This window comes from Hypanus sabinus, chromosome 13 (genome assembly GCF_030144855.1).
Source record: "Hypanus sabinus isolate sHypSab1 chromosome 13, sHypSab1.hap1, whole genome shotgun sequence".
Lineage (NCBI taxonomy): Eukaryota > Metazoa > Chordata > Chondrichthyes > Myliobatiformes > Dasyatidae > Hypanus > Hypanus sabinus.
The window spans coordinates 20,194,251-20,216,581 of record NC_082718.1 but is presented as its reverse complement, the minus strand read 5'-3'; the positions used below and the strand labels follow the sequence as shown (position 1 = coordinate 20,216,581).

The 22,331-nt window shown below is 41.6% G+C and overlaps 1 protein-coding gene across 1 annotated transcript in view; it reads left to right on the top strand.

Moving 5' to 3' along the window:
* LOC132403692 (voltage-dependent calcium channel subunit alpha-2/delta-1) overlaps positions 1-22,331 on the top strand; it is a 728,052-nt gene that overhangs the window by 446,663 nt on the left and 259,058 nt on the right. Inside the window, exons 10-12 of the mRNA XM_059987267.1 lie at positions 13,288-13,357; positions 20,811-20,861; positions 20,966-21,065. Of these exons, the coding sequence (XP_059843250.1) occupies positions 13,288-13,357; positions 20,811-20,861; positions 20,966-21,065 (221 nt within the window). The remainder of the gene's footprint in view (positions 1-13,287; positions 13,358-20,810; positions 20,862-20,965; positions 21,066-22,331) is intronic.

Genomic DNA, 22,331 nt, shown 5'->3' with positions numbered 1-22,331 from the left:
AATCAGGACCACAGTTTCTCTCGCTGTCCCTCATAATCAAGAATTCTACCATTAAGGAATTCTTCCTCAAGTGACCACACAGAACACGATAGTTTATTGATTCTTTCATCATTACATGGTATCCGGACTCAGATGATCCAGTAACCATTTGGTCACTCCGGTAAACCACTGTGAATATAGATCAGAGATCCCATTTCTATGATATTATTAATTTGGTTTGCCCTATCCATGTATAGGTTGAAATCACCCAGAATTAGAATTGTACCTTCATTTTATGTAGCTTTAATTTCCTATTCAATGCCATCTTCTACAACACTATAATTGATTAGGGCCTCTCTGCAACTTTTAATGACATTTGTGCCCTTTGGTGTTCCAGTGCTCCACCCATACACATTTACCAATGGGGTTATCCTTCATCACTTATGACAGGTGACCACTGGTTGCAGTGCTCAGAAAAAGACTTGCTTGGTCAAATTTTAAAGACTAAATTAGAGAAGGACAGGGAGTTAGAGGAAGAGGCTTTAAAGGCAGAGAGGATGGTAGTGCACTCAAGAGTAAAGGAAGAGGGAGATAAAGAGGTGGGGAAGCTTATAAAGAGGCAGAGGGATCATAGAGTGTGCAGAAGATAGAGAGGTTTGGAGATGGAGAGGGAAGTAGAGGTGTGGAAAGAAGTAAAGCACTAGAGAGGTTTTTCTGAGAGAATCCCATAATTTTGGCTCTACCTGCTGAAGACACAGCCACAGGCAGGATCTCAGCATGACAAAAAGTTTCTCTGAGTATGAGGCAGATGTTGATAGATTTTTAATTGCCTTAATGATATCAAGAGCATCAAACACACAGAGTTTACCTGAATTACAAGATTAGAGATCCTGGCATTTTTTTGTGTGATTTTTCTGTGCCGCCCACTCTCTGCCACTGATGTTATTCCAATCTGTTCCACAATGTTGAACAACTATTGATGGATTTTTTTAGATTCTTTCAACTGATGTTGTGACAGGCTGGAGCTTCAAAAAAAAAAGCATTCTGCTGTCTCAACTGCAGTCTTCTGAGAAGTACAAACACGGTGACAAGAAAAGCTATATTCTCCCCCTCACTACTATTTTGGCTGAATTCCAAAGTCTAGTGCTTTTTGAAAAAAATTATCCTTGGCTTGTTTGAGCTGGTACAGGAAGCTGGATCCTGCATCTGTGCTCTCAATCTAGCAGCGTAGCAGTTAGTGCTAGCTGGCCATGAGATCCATTTTAATGAGGCCAGAGCATGAATTTGATGTGCAGCACACATCAGGTCAAACGAGTCGGTGTCAATCCTGTACCCATTCTCCAGTGCTATCAAAGTACCTGCTGCAGCTTCTTTATTTCATCCCTGAAAATTGTTCTTAGCTCCCAGGTGAACAGACAGGCAGGTTAGACTAGGCAAACTGCGCACACAGAATGTAAAAGTGGAAGCCTCTGGTTGGGGTTTAAGTTAATTTAAGTTTGCTGATGACACCACTGTCATCGGCCGGATCAAAGGTGGTGATGAAACAGCATATCGGAGGGAGGTTGAAAATCTGGCTGAGTGCTAGCACATCGACAACCTCTCACTCGATGTCGCCAAGACCAAGGAGCTGACTATTGACCTCAGGAGGAGGAAACTGGAAATCCGTGAGCCAGTGCTCATCAGGAGAATCGGAGGTGCAGAGGGTCAGCACTTTAAATTCCTCAGTGTGATTATTTTGGAGAACCTGTCCTGGGCCCAGCATGTAAGCACAATTATGAAGAAAGCACGACAGCGCCTCAACTTCATAAAGAGTTTGAGAAGATTCAGCAGGTTTTGACACAGTTCTGATATCCCTGCCAGCATTTCATTCCAATTTACTCTGGCTGACTCCTCACTTATACAATTGCAATTTCCTCTACTCCACTGAAATACTGCTACATCAGACTTTACTTTCTCCCTATCAAATTTCAAGTGAACCCAATCATACTGTGATCACTGGCTCCTAAGGGCTCCTTTCCCTTAAGCTCCCTAATTGCCTCTGGTTTGTTACATAACACCCAATCCAGTATAGCTGATCCCCGAGTAGGCTCAATGACAAACTGCTCTTAAAAAATTTTTTTCATTCAACAAACTCACTTTCTTGAGATCCATTACCAACTTGATTTTCCCAATCAACCTGCATGTTAAAATCTCCCACGACTATCATGACATTGCCCTTTTGACATGCCTTTTCTATTTCCCATTGTATTCTGTAGTCCACATCCCAGTTGTTGTTTGGAGGCCTGTATAAAACGGTCATCAGGGTCCTTTTACCCTTGCAGCTTCTTAACCCAAAAGGATTCAACATCTTCTGATCCAATGTCACATCTTTCTACTGATTTGATGCTATTCTTTACCAGCAAAGCCACACCACCCCTTCTGCCTACCTTCCTATCCCTCTGATGCAATGCGTAACCTGGAACATTCAGCTCCCAACTCCAATCATCCTTCAGCCACAATTCAGAGGTGATCACAACATCAAACCCGACAATCTGTAAAAGTGCAACAAGATCATCCACCTTATTTCTTGTACTCTGTGCTTTGAGATATAACACTTTGTGTACTGCATTTGCTACTGTTTTTGATTCTGCAACCCTAATGCACTGATCCTCACCCTACTGGCTGCAATTTTATCCGATCATCTGCCTGCCCTTCCTGACAGTCTGACTGCACACTACCTTTGCCTTTTTACCATCCACCCTATCATGAGTCCCTTCTCTCCGGTTCCCAACCCCTGCCAAATTAGTTCAAACCCTCTCAAGAGCTCTCACAAACCTGTCCCCGAGTATATTGGTCCCCCTCGGGTTCAGGTGCAACCTGTCACTTTTGTACCGGTCATACCTCCTCCAGAAAGAAGTCCTACACCCTGAAGCCCTGCCCCCTACACCAGCTTCTCAGCCACACATTTATCTGCCACGTCATCCTGCTTCTACCCTCACTGATGCGCGGCATAGGTAGCAATCCAGAAATTACTACCCCAGAGGACTTGCTTCTCAGCTATCTGCCTTGCTCTCTAAATTCCCTCTTCAGAATCTCTTTGCTTTTCCTTCCTGTGTCATTGGTACCGATATATACCAAGACATTTGGTTGCTCTCCCTCCCCCTCCAAAATGCAGTGGATGCCATCCAAGATGTCCCTGCCTCTAGCACCTGGGAGGCAAGAAACAATCAGGATGTCCTGTTCTTGTCCCCAGAGTCTCCTGTCTGTCCTTTGATTATTGAGTCCCCTATCACTACTGTTCCCCTCTTTCCCTTCTGCACCACGGACCCATGCTCAGTGGCATCCCCTGGGAGGGTGTCTAGTTCCCTGTAACTCTGTAACTCACTCTCCCGTACAAGCCGAAGGTCATCCAGCTCCTGCTCCAGATCCCTAACACGGTCTTCAAGGAGCTGCAGCTTCATGCAGATGTAGTTCCCCAGGAGACTCTGGACCTCCCAGGACTCCAGCATCCGGCATGAAGAACACACAGCGGTCATTTAAACTACACTAAATACCCCTGACACAGTAAGATAAAATGGAAACTCAATAGAAACTTATCTGGACAACTTACTCAGAGCCAAAGCCTGACACTCCTACTCTCACCACTGGCCCACTCCCAACACTATCCGCTCCACTCATCCCTTTGGCACTTTTATTTACTCCGGAATTAATTCCTTTGTTTTTGCACAGTTTGTTGTGTTTTACTTTTACCCTTTTCAATACTACATTGATTGGCCTAATCTCAAATAACAATGAAGCAGCCTATAGAGAAGAAATCATCACCCTGACACAGTGGTGTCAAGAAGACAACCTCTCCCTCAATGTCGCAAAAACAAAGGAGCTGACTGCAGACTACAGGAGGAATGGAGACAGCCTCACCCTTATTGACATCAATGGATCTGGGGTTGAGAGGGCAAACAGCTTTAAGTTCCTCAGTATACACATTTCTTTTGGTCTGTACATTCTATCTGTGTGGTGAAAAAGGCACAACAGCGCCTCTTTCACTTCAGATGGTTGAAGAAGTTTGGTATGGCCCCCAAGTCCTAAGAACTTTCTACAGGGGCACAATTGAGAGTATGTTGACTGGCTGCATCACTGCCTGGTATGAGAACTGTATTTCCCTCAATCATAGGACTCTGCAGTGAGTATTGCGGACAGCCCAGTGCTTTTTTAGATGTGAACTTCCCACTATTCAGGACATTTACAAAGACAGGTGTGTAAACAGGGCCTGAGGATCATTGGGGACCCGAGTCACCCCAACCACAAACTGTTCCAGCTGCTACAATCTGGGAAACGGTACCGCAGCATAAAAGCCAGGACCCAGACTCCAGGACAGCTTCTCCCACCAGGCCATCAGACTGATTGATTCATGCTGATACAATTGTATTTCCATGCTATATTGACTGTCCTGTTGTACATACTATTTATTACAAATTACTATAAATTGTACTTTGCACATTTAGCCGGAGATGTAACATAAAGATTTTTACTCCACGTGTATATGAAGGATGTAAGTAATAACGTCAATTCAATTCAATTTTGCGCAATAGTTGTCCACCCTGCTGGTGTGGTCTTCAATTAGTTGCATTGGTTATTGCATTGATTAAGTATGCCCAAAAGAAAATGATTCTCAGGGATTTGTATGGTGACATTCATGTACTCTGATGATAAATTTATTCATTTGAAGTTTGTGTACATTCCTAGGAATCCCATCATTTGTTTTCTATCCATAATTACCCATAAACTGAAGATGGATTTAAGAGATAACTAGACTTGGTGAGTGTTGGGTCAAATATAGGCCAGGATGGCTAAGGCTGGCAGATTTCTCTGATGTACTCTGGGGAAGCCGATGAGTTTTCAAAAAAGTTTAGTCATGTTATAGTTACTTCTAATGATATTACTGGCTTTTTATTAATAAATTCTCCAGCTGTCCATGTCAGATTTGAATGTGTGACTCTGGATTGATGGCCCAGAGTTCTTTTGTAGAAACGTAACCACTTCACAACTGTGTTAAGTAATCAGAATTGTACTTCACCTTTCCATATGGTTGTACATTTTGAAGGAGAGGGTGTGAATAAGAATTTTCACTGGTGCACTGTCAGTGGTTCAAGTTATGTGAGCAGATTAGGGATCTAGGCACTAGAATAATTGAGACTTTAGGACTACATTCCCTGGAGCACAGGCGAAAGAGGGGCGATCTTGTAAAAGTGGATACAAAATTAAGAGGAATATAAGTTTGAAAAATTACTGCAGCTTCTTTTTTCCCCCGGAGGTTGGGTAAGGTTAGAACTATCGAATTGAATTGAATGATCTTTATTGTCATTATACATAGGTACGATGAAACTCTGTTTGGCTTCCTCTCAGGCAATCAAACAAAGTGGTAGATAAAAACAAGACAATAATAGAAAAGTGGTAGTAAATAGATAAATAGCAGAAAATAAGTTACAGCAGCACCAGAATGTCACAGTAATGCACAAAGTGCCATTTGTGCAAGTATTTGAGTCCTTGTGTGTGCTTACAGTTTCAGTCACTGTTCTGTGGAAGTGGTGTGATGGAGGCCACAGCTCTGAGGTAGAAGCTGTCCCTCAGTCTATTTGCTCTGGTTTGTAGTGTCCTGAACCTTTTGCTGGACGGCAGCGGGTCAGACAGGGAGTGGCCGGGGTGTGTGGTGTCTCTGTTTATGCTTTCCTCCTGAGTCTGCTGGAATAGACAGTGTCCAGTCCTGGGAGCTCCATCCTGACAATTCGCTGGGCCGCCTTCACCACGCGATGCAGGTCTTGTCGCTCAGCGGCTGTACAGCTGGCATACCACACTGTGGCACTGTTGGTCAGGATGGTTTCAATTGTGCTTCTGTAGAAGTTAAGCAACAGCTTTTGTGGGAGTTTGGCCTGTTTCAGCTTTCTGAGGAAAAAAGAGTCTTTGTTCTGCCTTTTTGACAAGCAGCAAGGTGTTGGTGGTCCATGTCAGCTGTTTTTGACAACATAACTCCAAGGAACTTTAGGTGTTCCACACATTCCACTACCTCTCCATGTATATGGAGGGGGGGGGGGTGTACTCTGTCCTTTGATCTCCTGAAATCAATGATCATCTCTTTTGTTTTAGAAGTGTTAAGTACCAGGTTGTTGTCCTTATACCATTCTGTCAGATGATCCACCTTGAGCCTGTAGGCTGTTTCATCCTCGTCCGAGATCAGGCCAAGAGTTTATAGTTCAGGGTGAAAGGTGGAATATTTAAGGGTAATCTGAGGGGGAGCTTCACTAAGAGGGTGGTGTGTGTGTGGAGCAAGCTGGTAGATATGGGTTCAATTGTAAAATTGAAGAAAGGTTTGTATGGGCACATGGATGAGAGGCGTATGGAAGGTCACGGTTGGGTGCAGATACATGGGATTAAGCAGAAAACCAGACCAGCATGAACTGAACAGCCTGCTTCTGTGCTGTCTCACTTCATGACTCTGAACATTCCTTTCTCCCTGTAAGACGTAGGTTAACAATCAAAACCTTGTGTTTACTCAACTTTCTCATTTGGGGAATGTTGCATTATTTACAGGAAGTTTTGCGTGCTTCTCTTTTCTTCCATCTTTGCTTCTTCTGGCATGATAATGGCTCACACAGAGATGCCACGGGACCAGTGTACTGGTCTGGAGAGGCCCTGATTGAGGTATGTGGATACCAGAATGTGATCTTCAAGGCTGAACATCAAGAGAAAAATATTGTGTCAATAATACCTTTTTGCATCTGTCATACAAGCTTTCATTTCCCTTTCAGTTCAACAATCCCAACCCCACAATCCCCGTGGCTCAGCCGATGATTATAAGCTACTGCCATGCATGTCTCAGTCTTTCTTATTGCAGATGAACTATGGAAACTTTAGGCTGTGGCATTCTGAATTGTCAATTGAAAAACATGCTGGCAATTTTTGTTCTTGTGATTTGTGTCCAGGCTTGTGAACATGGCTTTTTTTTTTGTTGGCCAGTGAAATAATGTGCCTTAAGTTAAAACTGGAGGAGTGCCAAAAATTGAATGGAATTTCAAGGTTATTATTCATAGAAAAACTTGTGTGGGCACAAGACACAAAGATCGAACCTTATTCCACAGAGATAAAATGTCAGATCTGTTTTCTCCAACCTAATATACTACTTGCAAATTCTTTCCTCTTGGGTCGTTTTACTGAACATGATTTGCATTTTGCCAAACTTGTTTGATGAATCAGAGAGAGTGAATGCCTGTCACTCTGAATCCATCAGTTAAGGATTCAGTTGAAGTTCAATTTCTTTAGACCCTGTCTTCAAATGTATACCAGTGACATCCCAGCATGTGCTGCTATCAGAATACAGAATCAGAATAGTAGGAAGTGAAATATTTACATTGATGGGTCGTCAATATATTTATTAGACCTACTATTTTCAATCTCTAGGAGAGTACAGAATGAGTTGAAAAATTGAAAATAAGTCAGAGAATCATGCAGCACAGAAAACGACCCATTAAGTCCACGCTGTCCCAATGTGAGCTAGTTTGGTTATATTCACTCTTGGCTCTTGTCCTATCGCCTTGTGCATTATTGTTCTTTACAAACTCGTTTGGGTACTCCTTGGTTTTGATGAGGGTTTCTGTCTCCACTACAATTTGAAGTGGTGAATTGCAGATTCATCTCGTCTACTCAAAGATAATTTTCTCAACCTATTCTGCAGTTGAGTCTCTGGTTACTGATCCCCAGGAAAATGGGGTCCATCTTGTCCACCAGTCTAGTACTCTCATTTTTTATTCCTCAGTGTCGTCAATGATGTTCAAATGAAAACAACCCAGCAGTCTCTCTCTAATGCCAACATGTTTGTAATCCTGTGAGAACTCAGGTCCTTGAGCAGTATCTATGGCGGTAATGGGATGCCCAATAATTTGAGACCCTGCATCCTGATTGAAAGTAGAGAAGGAAGATGTAAAGTGTGTGGCATCCGTTAGTCTCGTGAGACCATGGATCTCCGCCCTCTCCAGGATGCAGGCCTGGGCAAAAGATATAACGTGGTGATCAGTATAAAGAGGTGTGAGACTAGTAAAGTGGAAACTTTAAATTGATTTTTGAGATGAATGGTATCTGTCATCTTATATTAAAAAACAGTTTGTCAATTTTCTGTGAAAAGTCCTTGCAAAACCTACATGCATTTTCAGTCAAAGTTTGTTTGGCCAGTTATCAAGGGTTGAGAGGAGCTTCTGGTGAATCATTATCACTGAGTACTCCTTTAAATGTTAATTCTCCTGGTAATCATGTAACATTTAAGATTTGTGAAGATTTCTTTCTCACCTAGCTGATTAGGTAAATCATCAGAACTGGTACATAAGTCAGTCTTACACTGGTTCAGTGATACACGTTTTCTGTAAACTTCCTGATCTGTCCCATTCTATTTCCTATATGCTGCAAGGTATGCATTGTGCTTTCAGGAACCAAAAGGTAGCATCCTCCTTCAGGTGAATTTTGAATGCTGCCAAGTTCAGTACAAGTCATACTTTGTACTTGAAAAATACAACTGATACAGACAATTTCTTTATGTTCTTGATCTTTCTTTGGTCTAGCTTTGTCTTTCATAGCCACACAAGTTAACAAATTTGGTTCTTGTCCCGGAGTAATTAGAAGAAGGATTTCTTCTTTCACTAGTTCTCAATCTAACTTCACATATCCCTCTCACCTTGAACTTTACCCTGGTGTGAGCAAATTAGTTTTTGAATCTCATTGTACCATCTCAACCTCTAATGATGCAGCACCGGCAAGAATTCTTACTCACGCTCTCTTGCTTTCAACATTCGTGGGTAGTTATGGATGGATCGTAAATTCTGGGATTGCAACAAAGTTGAAAGCTGGTTCAATGAACAGAAAAAAAACGCAATATATTTAGGTCGCCACGTTCCTTATGTGGACCCTTTACAGTTTGACACGATGGGCTTTGCATTGCTTGAGGTTGAGTTTGCCGTAATCTTGCTTTGCTTTTAGCAGATGTGCACTAAGCTGCTGAATGCCCCATTCCAGATGGCAGATAACGTGCTGAAGGGCACACTGAAACTTGGTGCAGACACTGTGGGGAAGGAGCACATTGTTCCACTCTTCTGCTGCTGGAGGGGGAGGGACTAGATCGAGTGAGGAAGCCCCTCAATTATAAGGCCATGAGACCAAAAGACATAGGAGCAGAATTAAGCCATTTGGCCCATCGAGTCTGCTTCACCATTCCATCATAGCTTATTTATTATCCCTTTCAACCACATTCTCCTGCCTTCTCCCCGTAATCTGAGATGCTCTGATTAATCAAGAACCTGTCGACCTCCTCCTTTAACATACCCAATGACTTGGCCGTCTTTGGCAATGAATTCCACAGATACACCACCCTCTGACTAATGAAAATTTCCCTCATCTCTGTTCTACATGGTTGTCCTTCTATTCTGAGGCTGCGCTCTCTGGTCCTAGACTCGCCCACTATAGGAAACAACCTCTCCACATCTGTTCTATCTAGGCCTTTCAATATCAGACAGGTTTCAATGAGATTTCCCCCACCTGCCATTCTTCTAAATTCCTGTCAGTATATGCCCAGAGTCATCAAAAGTTCCTCATATGTTAAACCTTTCATTCCTGGAATTGTCTTCATGAACCTCCTCTGGACTCTCTCCAATGCCAGCACGTCTTAGATAAGGGGCCTGAAACTGCTCACATTACTCCACTCTGAATCTTCTCCCCATTTATGAAGTAGTCCAAGCCTTTATTCCTTCTGCCTAAGTGCATGACCATGCATTTCCTTGCACGATATTCCATCTGCCACTTCTTTGCCTGTTCTCCCAATCTGTCTAAGTTTTTCTGCAGACTCCCTGCTTTCTCAATACTACCTGCCCCTCCACCTATCTTCATATCATTTGCAAACTTGACTACAAATACATCAAATCCTTCAGCCATATCATTGACATATTATGTAAAAGGAAGCAGTCCCAACAGTGACTGCTGCGACACACACTAGTCACTGATAGCCAGCTAGATAAGGCCCCCTTTATTCTGACTCTTTGCTTCTTGCCAATCAGCCAGTGCTCTATCTTTGCTAATATCTTTCCTGTAATCTTATTGACTCTGAACTCATGTAGCAGCCTCATTGTCAAAGGCCTTCTGAAAACCCAAGTGCACAACATCCACTGATTCTCCTTTGTCTATCTTGCTTGTTATTTCTTCCAAGAATTCTGACAGATTTGTCCGACAGCCAAGGAAACCATGCCTACTTTGGCATATTTTGTCATGTGCCTCTAAGTAACCGAAAACCTCATCTTTAATAATGTACTCCAACACTGAGGTCAGGCTAACTGGCCTATAATTTCTTTCCTTCTGCCTCCCTACCTTCTTAAAGAGTGGAATGGCTTTTTCAATTATCCAGTCCTCCAGAACCACTCCCAAATCTAGTGATTCTTGAATGATCATTACAAATGTGCCCACAATCTTTTCAGTACCTCTTTCAGAACCAGGAGTGTAGTCTATCTGGCCTGGGTCTTAACTATCTTCAGACTTTTCAACTTCCCAAATACCTTCTCTTTAGTAATAGCAACAGCACTCATTTCTGACCCCTCACGCTCTTACATTTCTGGCACTCTGCTAGAGTCTTCCACAGTGAAGCCTGACGCAAAATATCTCTGAGTTCATCTGCTATTTCTTTGCCCCCTCCATTACTACCTATGCTGTGTCATTTTCCGATATGCACTCTTGTCCCTCTTTTACTTTTTATGCAGTGGAAACTAAAACATTTTGTATTCTCTTTCATATTATTGGCAAGCTTAACCTTATAGTTCATCTTTTCTCTCTTTATGGCTTTTGTAGTTGCCTCCTGTTGGATTTTTAAAGCTTCCCAATCCTCTAACTTCCCCTTAATTGTTGCTATATTATATGCCCTCTCTTTTGTTTTTATGCTGCCTTTCACTTCCCTTGTCAGTCACCTTTTCCTCATTCTCTCTTTTAACAAGGGTTTCCAATTGTTTTTATGCCATGGATCCCAGTTTGGGAAACCCTACTTTAGAATACTTCTTCACCTGTGGAAGGTATCTCTCGTGATCTGAGACATCCCTGACCCCGGCAGCTGGGAGGCAGCATGGTATCCAGATGCCTCTTTCTCTTCACAGAATCTGTTGTGGAATCCTCTATCACTCCTGCACTCCTCTTCTCCCTACTTCCCTTCTGAGGCACAGAGACAGACTCAGTGCCAGAGATCAGGGCATTGCAGCTACCCCCTGGTGGGTTGTCCCCCCAACAGTATCCAAAGCAGTAAACTTATTATTGAGGGGGATGGCCTCAGGGATATTCTGCATTGGCTGCATATTCTCATTACCTCTCCTGACAGTCAACCAGGTACCTTCCAGGGATGAATACCTCCCTGTAGTTCTTATCTATCACCTCCTCATTTTCCTGTATGAGCTGCAGCTCCAGTTCCTTAACCCAGCTTCTTAGGAGTTTCACATTGTGCTGGTGTGGTTATCAGGGAGACTACACGTCTCCCAAACTTCTCACATCTTACATAGGAAACATACCACTATCTCTGGACCCATTCTCAGCACACGAGCTAAGTACTAACAGAGAGAAAAAAAATTAGGAACTTACTTGAACCTCTGCCTCTGCTTGCCCAAGTCTGTTAAGCCAAAGCCTGACCACTCTAATGTTATCCTCTCACACATTAGCTGCTCCCCTAACACCTTACTACTTTTTATTGAGCACCCGGTGAGTGCCTGATAGATCATTATGATCGCAGCCCGCTGAAAGGTCCCGAAAGCACCCGACCTCTTTTTAAACCTTATTGTGTGTCACTATCGAATGAATGACCTGTCATGCTGATTGCAGCCTGTCGATATTTAAGGTAGTATACTTATTGTAGTCGTATGCCACCGCAAAGGGTCGCATATGTGGCAATAGTGCTTTTGCAGAGTGTTAACCTTGAATGCAAGTATGAAATGGCATTGCAAGTTTATTTTTATACATATTTTTTATTATGAATAAAGTTTGTATATATATTTACAAAACTTTTCATAGATTCCCCATTAGCACAATTATGGCAAATAGTCTCTTTAATTTGCTCACTGTTGTTAGGAAGTGTCAGTGCTATCAGCCCTCCTCTTCATTGGATTCATCACTTCTGCATGTGTTGATGAGCTGAGCCTCAGCTGTGAAAATTTTGAGCCATTCCAGGGTGTTGTCACTTGACTGACAATTCTATTGCCTGGGCATTGTCAGAGATTTCATAGTGGTTCAGTTCTTTTCTCACTTGGCGGTTTCAAGTTCATGTATCGGGAGTTGTGATCCTGTAACAAGATCCTTCAGACCCTGAGTCATCTCAAATGGGCAGCAAAGTTTGCAACCTTTTCATAAGGGTACTGATTCTGACTGCTGAAATGTTCCATTAAACTTTGGGATACTGCTCTTCAGGATTAAGGAAATACTTGAAGGCAAAATATTTACAGAGCTTTGGATAAAGTGGGGCAGTGGGTTGTGGAGAGATACAGGCTGGAGAAAGGCCATTCTGTCCACGAAGTCCATGCTGACCTGTGCATATCCATCTGCATTAGCCCAACTTCCAGTACTTGACCCATAGACTTTAAATGGATAACTTTACCAAGGATCTGTCATCTGGCCTCTGTGTAACTCCAAACAAACCAGCATTGTTGGATCTCAATTGCCTCCTCGCCGTCACTGCATACACTAATCCTATTTCCCCGCATTAGGACAATATCCTTCGATACCTTGCATACTTATATGTGTGTCTAAATACCTATTAAACAGAGGAATTATATCTGAGTCCATCACCACTTCTGTTAGAGCATTCCAGATATTAACCACCAAAATGCAAAATAATTAGAGATGACTAATAAGTGGACAATGCGATTGCCATAACTCAGCTAACTATCTTCTACATCAGTATTCATCTACACAGAGACAAAAATGGAAGGAGCAATCAATTTCTCCTCACTAATTTTTCCATATATTCCAGAGCAATGCAGCAACCTTAATTAGGGTCAATTTTGTAATTTTTTTGTGCTGGCTAATAACCATTATCAACTATCTGAAGTGTGTAATTAATAACCAGGTAACCCAACTGACCTAAAAGCTCTTTAACTACAAGAGTAACTCAGCCCTTTCATTTACTCTGGGAGCATTTGAACATGGTCGTGGATTATGCACCAATGAATATAAATCCCTAGTTTCATCAGGTATTGTGAAGCTGGATTCTTTGAACTTGTTGGTACTGATTTAATCGATACTTTCACCACATTCAACTTTCTACTTTCCTTTCAGCATCTCCATGGGTGGATCTAACAAAAACTGCCAACAGGATTGATTTGTATGATGTTCGGAGAAGACCCTGGTGAGTGTGACTGGTATCAGAAATTCATACATTTGCATGGCCTTCAGCACTCCTCGATCCTTAATGTGTGTTTACAATAAAACATCAAGGGAACAAAAAAAACCTTGTACTTATTTAGGTGCCTTAAGGAAGATTATTAATGCAGATGGATGGCTATTACATTCAGTCATAAAACAATGCAGCTTTGGTTCACTCCAACCCAGCGTTCATTTATTCAAGTCGTTACTGATTTTTGAGTACTAATGAGCACCTTTGCTACAACCTGCTTTGTGAATTTACTGGAACAGTGCAGTAGGAAGCTGATTAACCAGTGTGTACAGATAAAGGCACGTTACCAAGGTGTTGAAGGCTTATTCTCTGAGATGTAGAGTTTAGTCATTTGCTGTGCTTTTGTTTGGTTTACTGAAAGTCTGTTTTGGGGAAGTGAAAACATGTGCTCAAATCAATTGTGTGGATTTTATTTAATCCTTTAATTGCCACACAACATTGATTGCATCACAGTACTATTTGGGCACTGCCATACCTACACATAACCTATGATAAAGCTCCTTACAATTTAGCATGGGAGGTGGCTGTTCATTTCTCTCTGTGCAGAGTCATGTCAGCTGAGCCGGTGGGGAGGAGTATGCTTCGGTGTCCCTCTACAAAGGGGAAAGAATTAGAGACAGTAGATGCAGAAACATGAAAGCTTCTTTTAATTTTTAAGAATTAAAGCAGAATTAAAGAATTAAAGTAAAAGCAGGCTTGCGCCATTCAATGAAGATTCTGTGTTGAGGCTGACAAAAAGATGCTGTTTTGCATAGCTATCTATATCGTAATGCAGTCTTGGCAGCTTCGCTCATATTTCTACATTCAACTTTTGGCTGCTCCTTGTGCTGATAAAGATGTGTGCTTTAACCTTCCCGTGTTCTGATTCTCATGACCACTATAACATCCTGAATGATGAGGATATGACTAACCTCTACAAAATTTATTAATGATTTTCAATCATAAAAATATTGCAAATATTGCCCCTCCCCTCCTGCTGCCCCATTCCATAAATTTACCAAGATGTGTAATTTTATCAAAATAGACTTTATTCATCATTAAAGAAGATACAAGATTAAATTGCACATTTTAATTCTTATATTCATAGTCACTGTTTTAAGTAGTGGTTTTATTACATTTCTTAAAACCAATAACACTTTCGCCACTCAAGCCCCCTGGGGTGGTTCAGGAGCTTCCACACCAGCAGCAGACAAACCCTATGCTGTGGTCCTTCCCCACAAGACCCTTGCATTCCCCAGCTCCAAGTTGCAGCAATTAACACACAGCTCAACTTCCCCCAACAGTTGTCAGCCATCAGCAAGCTTAAACGAGCAATGGTGACTTTGCATTTGTCTCCCACCTTTTGAAGATGTGCACAGCTGACTCAGCGTTATGGTAATATAAATCTCAGACTTTGTAAATAATGAGATAATAACACAGACTTTAAAGAATTTTATGTTCAGCAGCTCATTAATATTGCATAAACTACAGTTTGTGATCTCTTCCATTCAAGATACTTAATTGAAGCATTGAGGGGACATATATAAATTCCGCTGTTCAGCTTGACTTTCCATCATGTGATCCGAATGTGAATTTGCCACAGGGGAAGTTACAAGCAGGTACAGCAAGGCATTGGGAGCCAGAATTAAACAGGCTTGGGGAGCAATTGGCTACCTTCCCTGAAGAAATTTCAAACAAAGGGGACTCTCAAAAGGTCGATATAATAAAGGAAGAGATTAGATGACGGAGTTGAGGAGAAAATGCATATTTTAGTTTCGAATTGAAAAATTATAAATGGGATAATGAGTGCAGTTGGTCAGTGGGATGACCTGCATGCTGTTCTTCCAGTTAATGTGAGGTTTGTGTGGGTGGAATCGAAGAAATGTACAGGCATCAACTGTTAATTAATACATTGCTTGCAGCTCAGTGTGTTGAGAGTGTCAATCAAATATAATGAATAATACACATGTGCCTCCTGAGTTTAGTGTCTCCATGCCACAGTGTCGTGTTCTGTGTCTCAAAGGTGCTCAATAGATTCTTTTTTTTTATTCTGCATTTCCATGAAGCCTGTAAGTGTTGCTGTAAATCTTATGCAAATTGCTGAAGAATTGGGAGCAGAATGCCTGACCTAGTCATCTTAATTGCACCGTGTGTTGGAACACATTAGAATAGCTGCAGTGAAAAATATCACATTTAATTACAGTACTCAAATGTGGTTTTGAGTTATTTGATTAAACATCTGTTTTTAAACCATCTATATCTGAATTAACTTTGCTCCAATGGTTTTGGAAATTGGAATTTTCAGGCTGTGGAGTAGAATGCACAAATAAGGCATTGAACCTCGCTGGTGATGGCTTCGCCTTGCCATTAGCACTAATACTAAGTTAAATGTCTGGCACTGTACAAGATAGAAATGATAAACTGTAGAATGTTACACGGTCTTTGAGAAGTCACACTATCTTTGGAATACTGTATTAGATTCAGAATATGTTCAGGATATATTGTACATCTGAAGGAAGAGGGAATCATTGGCTAACAGAGACATCTCAAAAGGATGACACTTTGGGAAGACTGGAAAGACTTGACTTTTACTCAATAGATAAGCTGTTCAGGAGCAATATTATTGCAAAAGGAGTTCACCCTAGAGGGAAAAATGCGACCTATCTGAGTATTTTCTGAAGTTATTTTAGCATAGCTCTTGTTCAACCTCCACATGCAGTGTTACTTAGCAAATCGAATTCACTCAATTGATGAAAGTGCAATTAATTCATTTTTCTTCACAATTCTCTTGGGTCACAACGGAAGTAGAGCGAGAGAGCGCGACTAAAAATAAATAATATAACAAATGCAAACTAAAATTGGTCTGATTTGAGGTCTCAATCTAGGAGACACCTGGACACTGAGCCATACACACAAAATGCCGGAGGAACTCAGCAGGCCAGGCAGCATCTAGGAAAAGAGTACAGTCAAGAAGCCCAGCTCTATCAGCAGAAGGAGTGTACCACCTCCCAAGCCCCCTTCCCATCTGTACCATCAAATACCCCCTGACCCACCTGTGGCTGAGTCCACCTGTCCCACACTGGTCTCATCCCAGAGAATGGGAGCAGAAGCACATTATTCTGAGCCAGCCTTATCTAGGGAGAAAGTATTTTCACTCTCTCTAAAAATGACTGCAAAAAAATAGCTTTGATACCTGTGCTGGGATTTTCTGCAATAGGCACCTCCATTTTGTCAGCACCCTGGGCTGCACAAACAGCCACTGGCAGAAGAGAAATTAATCAAAACTTGACACCAGGCCACCTTCGAAAATGAGCAAAGTATTTTTTGCTGAGAACTCCAAAAGTAGGAATGTAAGGAAAGGGGGTTTAGAGCTTCGTGTCCAGCAGTTAAAAGCACAGCTGGTAATAGTCAGCAATTATCAAGAATTATTAGGGATTATCAGGGATCAAGAAGTTATTAAAGGAGAAAAGCAGACGGCTATGTTGGGTGCCACAATCTCTGTAACTTTTTATATGGTTATAGGAGTGAAGGAGATGACAAAGACAGAGAGAGCAAGGCATTTGAGAGAGGCATAATGTTGAATGTAAATCTAGAATCAATACAATGCAGACAGGAAGCACAGAGATGATGCATGAAAGGGCAGAACAGCCTCTGGGGGGCAGGGGCATGAGGCTGATCATGTTTTTTATATATGTTACCTGTAGGGTTTTGGATGACCTCAGTCTACAGTGAATAAAGCATGGGAGAAAAGCCAAAAGTGACTTGGAATAGTCGAGGCTAGAGGCAACAAGAGCATGGATGAGGGTATTGTCAGCTGATGAGCTGAGTTGAGACAGAGTCAGGCAACTCTATTAACCATATTCACAGTGGTAGTGCGGATAGGTTGACGACAACACATCTCATCTAGGTTGCAATGGACTGCTGGAGAAGGGACGGATTCAATGGTGAGGGAATGGAACTTGTGGCAGTTCTGAAGCCGGAAACTGTTGCCTTCCTAATACTTAGCAAGGAGAACATTCTGGACTTCCAGAGTGGGACATTAAACTAACAACCTGCCAAATCCGAAGTAGCTGAGTGGTTGAAAGAGATAATGGTGAGGTGTGTCTGGGAGTTCCAATGTACAAGGAAAAATGAATGCGTTTTCAGATGATGGACGGTGTGCATCGGATAAGAAGTAGGAGCAAGTCAAGAATAGAACCATTGAGGTAATATTAAGGGAGTCTCTGCAGGTGACTCCCTTCCTACGGCTAAATAGGTGCAGAATGGAAGCAGTTGGATGTGATTTTGTGCAAGTAGGTAAAGGTGAATGTTGTTGGAGGATGGCACAGACAACCACATTGAAGGCTGCTAACCGGCTGAGGACACAGATTAACAGATGGCCTCTGTGTCTATCACATAGTCTGTTCACTGGAAAGGCTCTGACAATGCCCTCCCCCACCGCCCCAGTCAATGCTTAGTCCCATCTTTGGCAAAATTTCCCAGTTTCTGTATCATATCAACACACACCATTCTGTCAAGAATGTCAAGAACCCAAATTAATTTTCTAAGGATATATAAATATAGTTTGGATTTGAACAACAATTGTAATTAGATCTAACACATTACAATGCCTTGATAATTATATTATCAGAAAAAAGAATAACTTTTGATGTCAAATATATTTGATTGACATTAGTCCTGCTTTCACCACACTTCAGTGCACAAGAATGATAATTATCTGATGTGAAGCCATGCCTGACTTCCTGAACTATCTGCTTTTAGAAACAATCATTGCTGCCAATCCATGAGCAGGTTATCGGTGAGCAGTAAGGAGAGATGTAATGGTGCTTATGTTGTTCAAAAGTGCTGTTCATCTGTAAAGAGCCTGTATGTCCTCTCTGTGGAATGTGTGGGTTTTCTCCGGGTGTTCCGGGTTCCTCCTCGGTCCAAAGGCGTACTGGTTCAGATTCAGTTTATTGTCACTTATAAACCACAAATACAATGCGGTTAAAAATTGAGATAATGTTCTCCGGAATGATATCACGAAAATGCACAAAACAGACCACACAAGAAAAACCACATAACGTTTGGTAATCCCCGATCCAGAGTCCGGAGAGGCTGCTGCGTATCGATATTGCGCTACCATCTTAGCACGTTCCCCGGAAAGAAAATACAAACCCATCAGACAAAACTAAAGCTACAAGACCTACACAAAACCACATAGTTACATATAGTTATAGTTAACGTATAGTTTCAACAGTGCAGACAATACCATAATTGATAAAAGACTAACTGACAAAGACCACATAATTATAACACATAGTTTCAACAGTGCAAAGCAATACCGTAATCTGATGAAGAGCAGTCCATGGCGCAGCCAACTCCGAGTCCGTCAGAAAACTTCGAGCCTCCGACCAGCCCTCCGACACCAAGCACCGAGCACCCTGTGGCCCCAGCCCTGAGTCTCATGACCTACGGATGTAGCCCAAATTTCAACCTGCCCTCCCTCTGATATAACCTCAGCTCTGGCCTCGTGCTCTGCCAACACAGCCCCTGGTCTGTGCTTTCACTCCTCTAGTGTAGACCCATTTCGGGGCTTACTCCTGAGAGCACAGTGGGATGCAGTTTATATATGGTTACGATGAAATCATTCTGAAAGGGAAGGGATAGATAAGACAATGACCACAAGCAAGCAAGTGGATGGCATGCATTGTTCTAGACTTGATATGTAATTACTGTCCCATGTTTTGCTCATCTCAAAGTGGGAATTTACATAGTAAACTGTTAGATTCTTCACTGAATCAGAGATCACAAGTTTTCTCCTGGTCTTTAAGTTTTCAGCAATTAAAGCTTAACATTTCCTGTTCCCAATTTGAAGTATTATTATCAAGGTAAGCAAATTGGGAGATCTTTTAGCTTGCACCAGATAAATTTTACATTATGTATCTCAAAGATTTGCAATTAACAAAGAAATTATAATTCTCTATTCTTAATTTACAGACTCATTCTCAATCTAGATTTGCATGTGATATACAAATTATTTAAATTTCCCAAGATCCCATTAAGAAAATCAGCTTGGAAGACTTTCATAATTGCATCGCTGTTGCACAGGTGCACATCAAGTCAAACTTGGTGGGAGGATTCATTTTAGGAGATTAAGATAGGTACCAAGGGATCAAGAGGCATATCCTAGGTGCAAACATCAACTGAGGTGAAGCTAATTAAGGATCTTGGGTTAGAGCTTGTTTGCTCACAGTTGGTTTACACAAAAAATATCTATTTGCAATCTAAATCTACAGTTCCATGTAATCCAGTATGGTAAAGTTTTGGAATCTCATGCTAGTTTCATGAAGCAAAAATGTTGGACGTACTCAATAGGTCAAGCCATATCTGTGAAATGAGAAACAAACAATGTTTTGGGTCTGTGGCGTATAAGAGGATTTCTTCAAGGTTGGAGTTCATGTAAGAGAATGGTGGAGCTGCTAGTTAGTGTTATTGGATTTTCTTTCTTCCTCTTTCTCTTACTCATTGTTATCGATCTGCATCATAGTGTTCCTGTGAGCCATCGTGTGTGTGTGTGTGTCCATTTGCATGCTTGTGAGGTTGCCTGTATATGTGCAAGAGTGTGTGCACACACAATTGTGTGTATGTGTGCTCAGTGGAGGGTGCAGATGCTTTTCTGCTGGTGGGGGTGGGTGGGTCATTGCCTTGCTGTTGTTTGTGTGTGTGGGAAGGGGAGCTGGGGATGGGCTTTGGGGTTCTAACATTTAACTGTCATTCAATGGGGCACTCCTCTGTTTTGTGGGTGTCTGCAAAGAAAAAGAATTTCAGGATGTATATTGTATACATTTCTCTGACATTAAATGGACCTATTGTTTGTGTATAATTGTATGTGTCCGAGTTGTGTTAGTATGCGTGTGTGTGTGTGTGTGTGTGTGTGCCTGTACGTGTGCATCTGTGTGTATGTGTCTAAATGTAGTTGTGCATCCGTATGTTCATGTAAGTGTCCATTTATGAATACATGTGCGTGTGTACATGAATGCATGTTTGTACATGTGTGTAGGTACACAAGAGTATACTTACGTGCGTGAGAGTGCGCGTGTACTTGCTAGGTTTTTGAGCAATGAGCTGTTCCCTGAGTTCACTGAGCAGTTAGGTTTTGCTATTAATTACCAAGGTAATCCAGGAAACTTTGGATTTGAATTAATAGAATAAATCCCCCTTTTAGAACTTCCCTTTTTAATTAATCAACCAGCTATCCAATTTATGAGTCTCCATGCTCTTCCACTGCTGACATAGTTACCTTATTACACCTTGTTAGTACTCCTCCACCCCATTGCCCGCTTAACTTCAAACAGGAATACCGTGTTATATCTAAAGTAACTTCTGTGCAGAGTCCCCTGTTGTAATGTTTGTGATGTATAACTTACTTGTTTAATTCTCTCAGGTACATTCAGGGCGCTGCTTCACCAAAGGACATGCTGATCCTTGTAGACGTGTAAGTACTGTACAAGCATTACAAAATATTGTAGACACTATTTTCCTCATGGAAATTAAATTATTTTCCCTTTTTTTGCTTGCTTTTCTGGTTATATAAAAAAGGAGCGGCAGTGTCAGTGGACTGACATTAAAACTAATTCGGACATCGGTTTCTGAAATGCTGGAAACGCTCTCTGACGATGACTATGTGAATGTGGTTTCGGTGAGTACTACAGTAATCAGTTCAGTTGAATGGTCCATGTGGTGACCTGCTGTGGTATCTGTGGCTCATGGTCCTTCACATGTCCAAAGCTTGTCTTGCCTCATAACGCTAACATGGTAGCCACACTCAGAGACAGAAGACCATGGATTCACAGTGGGGCCTCACAAATGGTGTTCCAACACACCTTAAAGGGTGCCTCAGCCCCCAGCTCTTGCCACCCAAATCCTTATCAGTACCTCAGGGATTGCAATTCAACAAAAGGCTGAAGTCATGAAAATAGATTCAGTATAAACTCTGCAAACAGCATATCTGATGGCATTGATAATTCTTTATATATATATACAATTCTACACACCATTTTAAATTGAGTCAATGCAGAATAAGAAACTTGTCATTAGCTGGAGTCAAACTGTGCTCTGTGGGAGATTGTAATTATATCCAATGTGTGAATCAGCTTGAGGGATAGCTCAGCAGTTTTGATTAAATAAAACATTTATTTTGAAGTAAATACATTTGAAAGATATTAGAGATTGAGTTAAGTAGTTTTTTTTCTCATGTACACTTGAGAATCCCAAGAATCTCAAATATCTCCAGTGTATTATTAAAAATCTGGCTACTGAAAGGAAAGCTCAGTGCCATTCAGGTCAAGCAATGGCTTGGGGGTCAGTATGAATGTAAACTGCGGTTCTGCCATTGGTAGAATCTTTTCCCCACCATTCAACCTATCTGATGCAGCAATTACACGAAAAATCACCTATTGGAAGCTACCCTTTAAATTCCCAGTTAACTAGATGATGTTAGTTAATTGTAACACACACAAAATGCTGGAGGAACTGACATTTTTTGTCCAAGACCTGAAACACCGACTGTTTATTCTTCTCCATAGATGCTTCCTGACCCGCTGAGTTCCTTCAGCATTTTACAAATGTTACTCTGGATTTCCAGCATCTGCAGCATCTCTTGTGTTTATTTGTTATTTGTATACTTTTCATTAACTTATTTACAGGACAATGAACATGTGTCTAAGCTAAACAGAATGCTGGGAATTTGCGCGAATGGTAGAGAATTATGGGGGGAAATAAAGATTTCCACTTATTTCTTGTAGTTGGCTGGAAGGACGTAGCACAGAGCGATATCATGAGCACATAAACATTTAGAACATAGAACACAGAACAACACAGCACAGTACAGGCCATTCGGCCAAAAATGTTGTGCCGATCCTTAAACCCTGCCCCCCCCATATAACCCTCCACCTTAAGTTCCTCC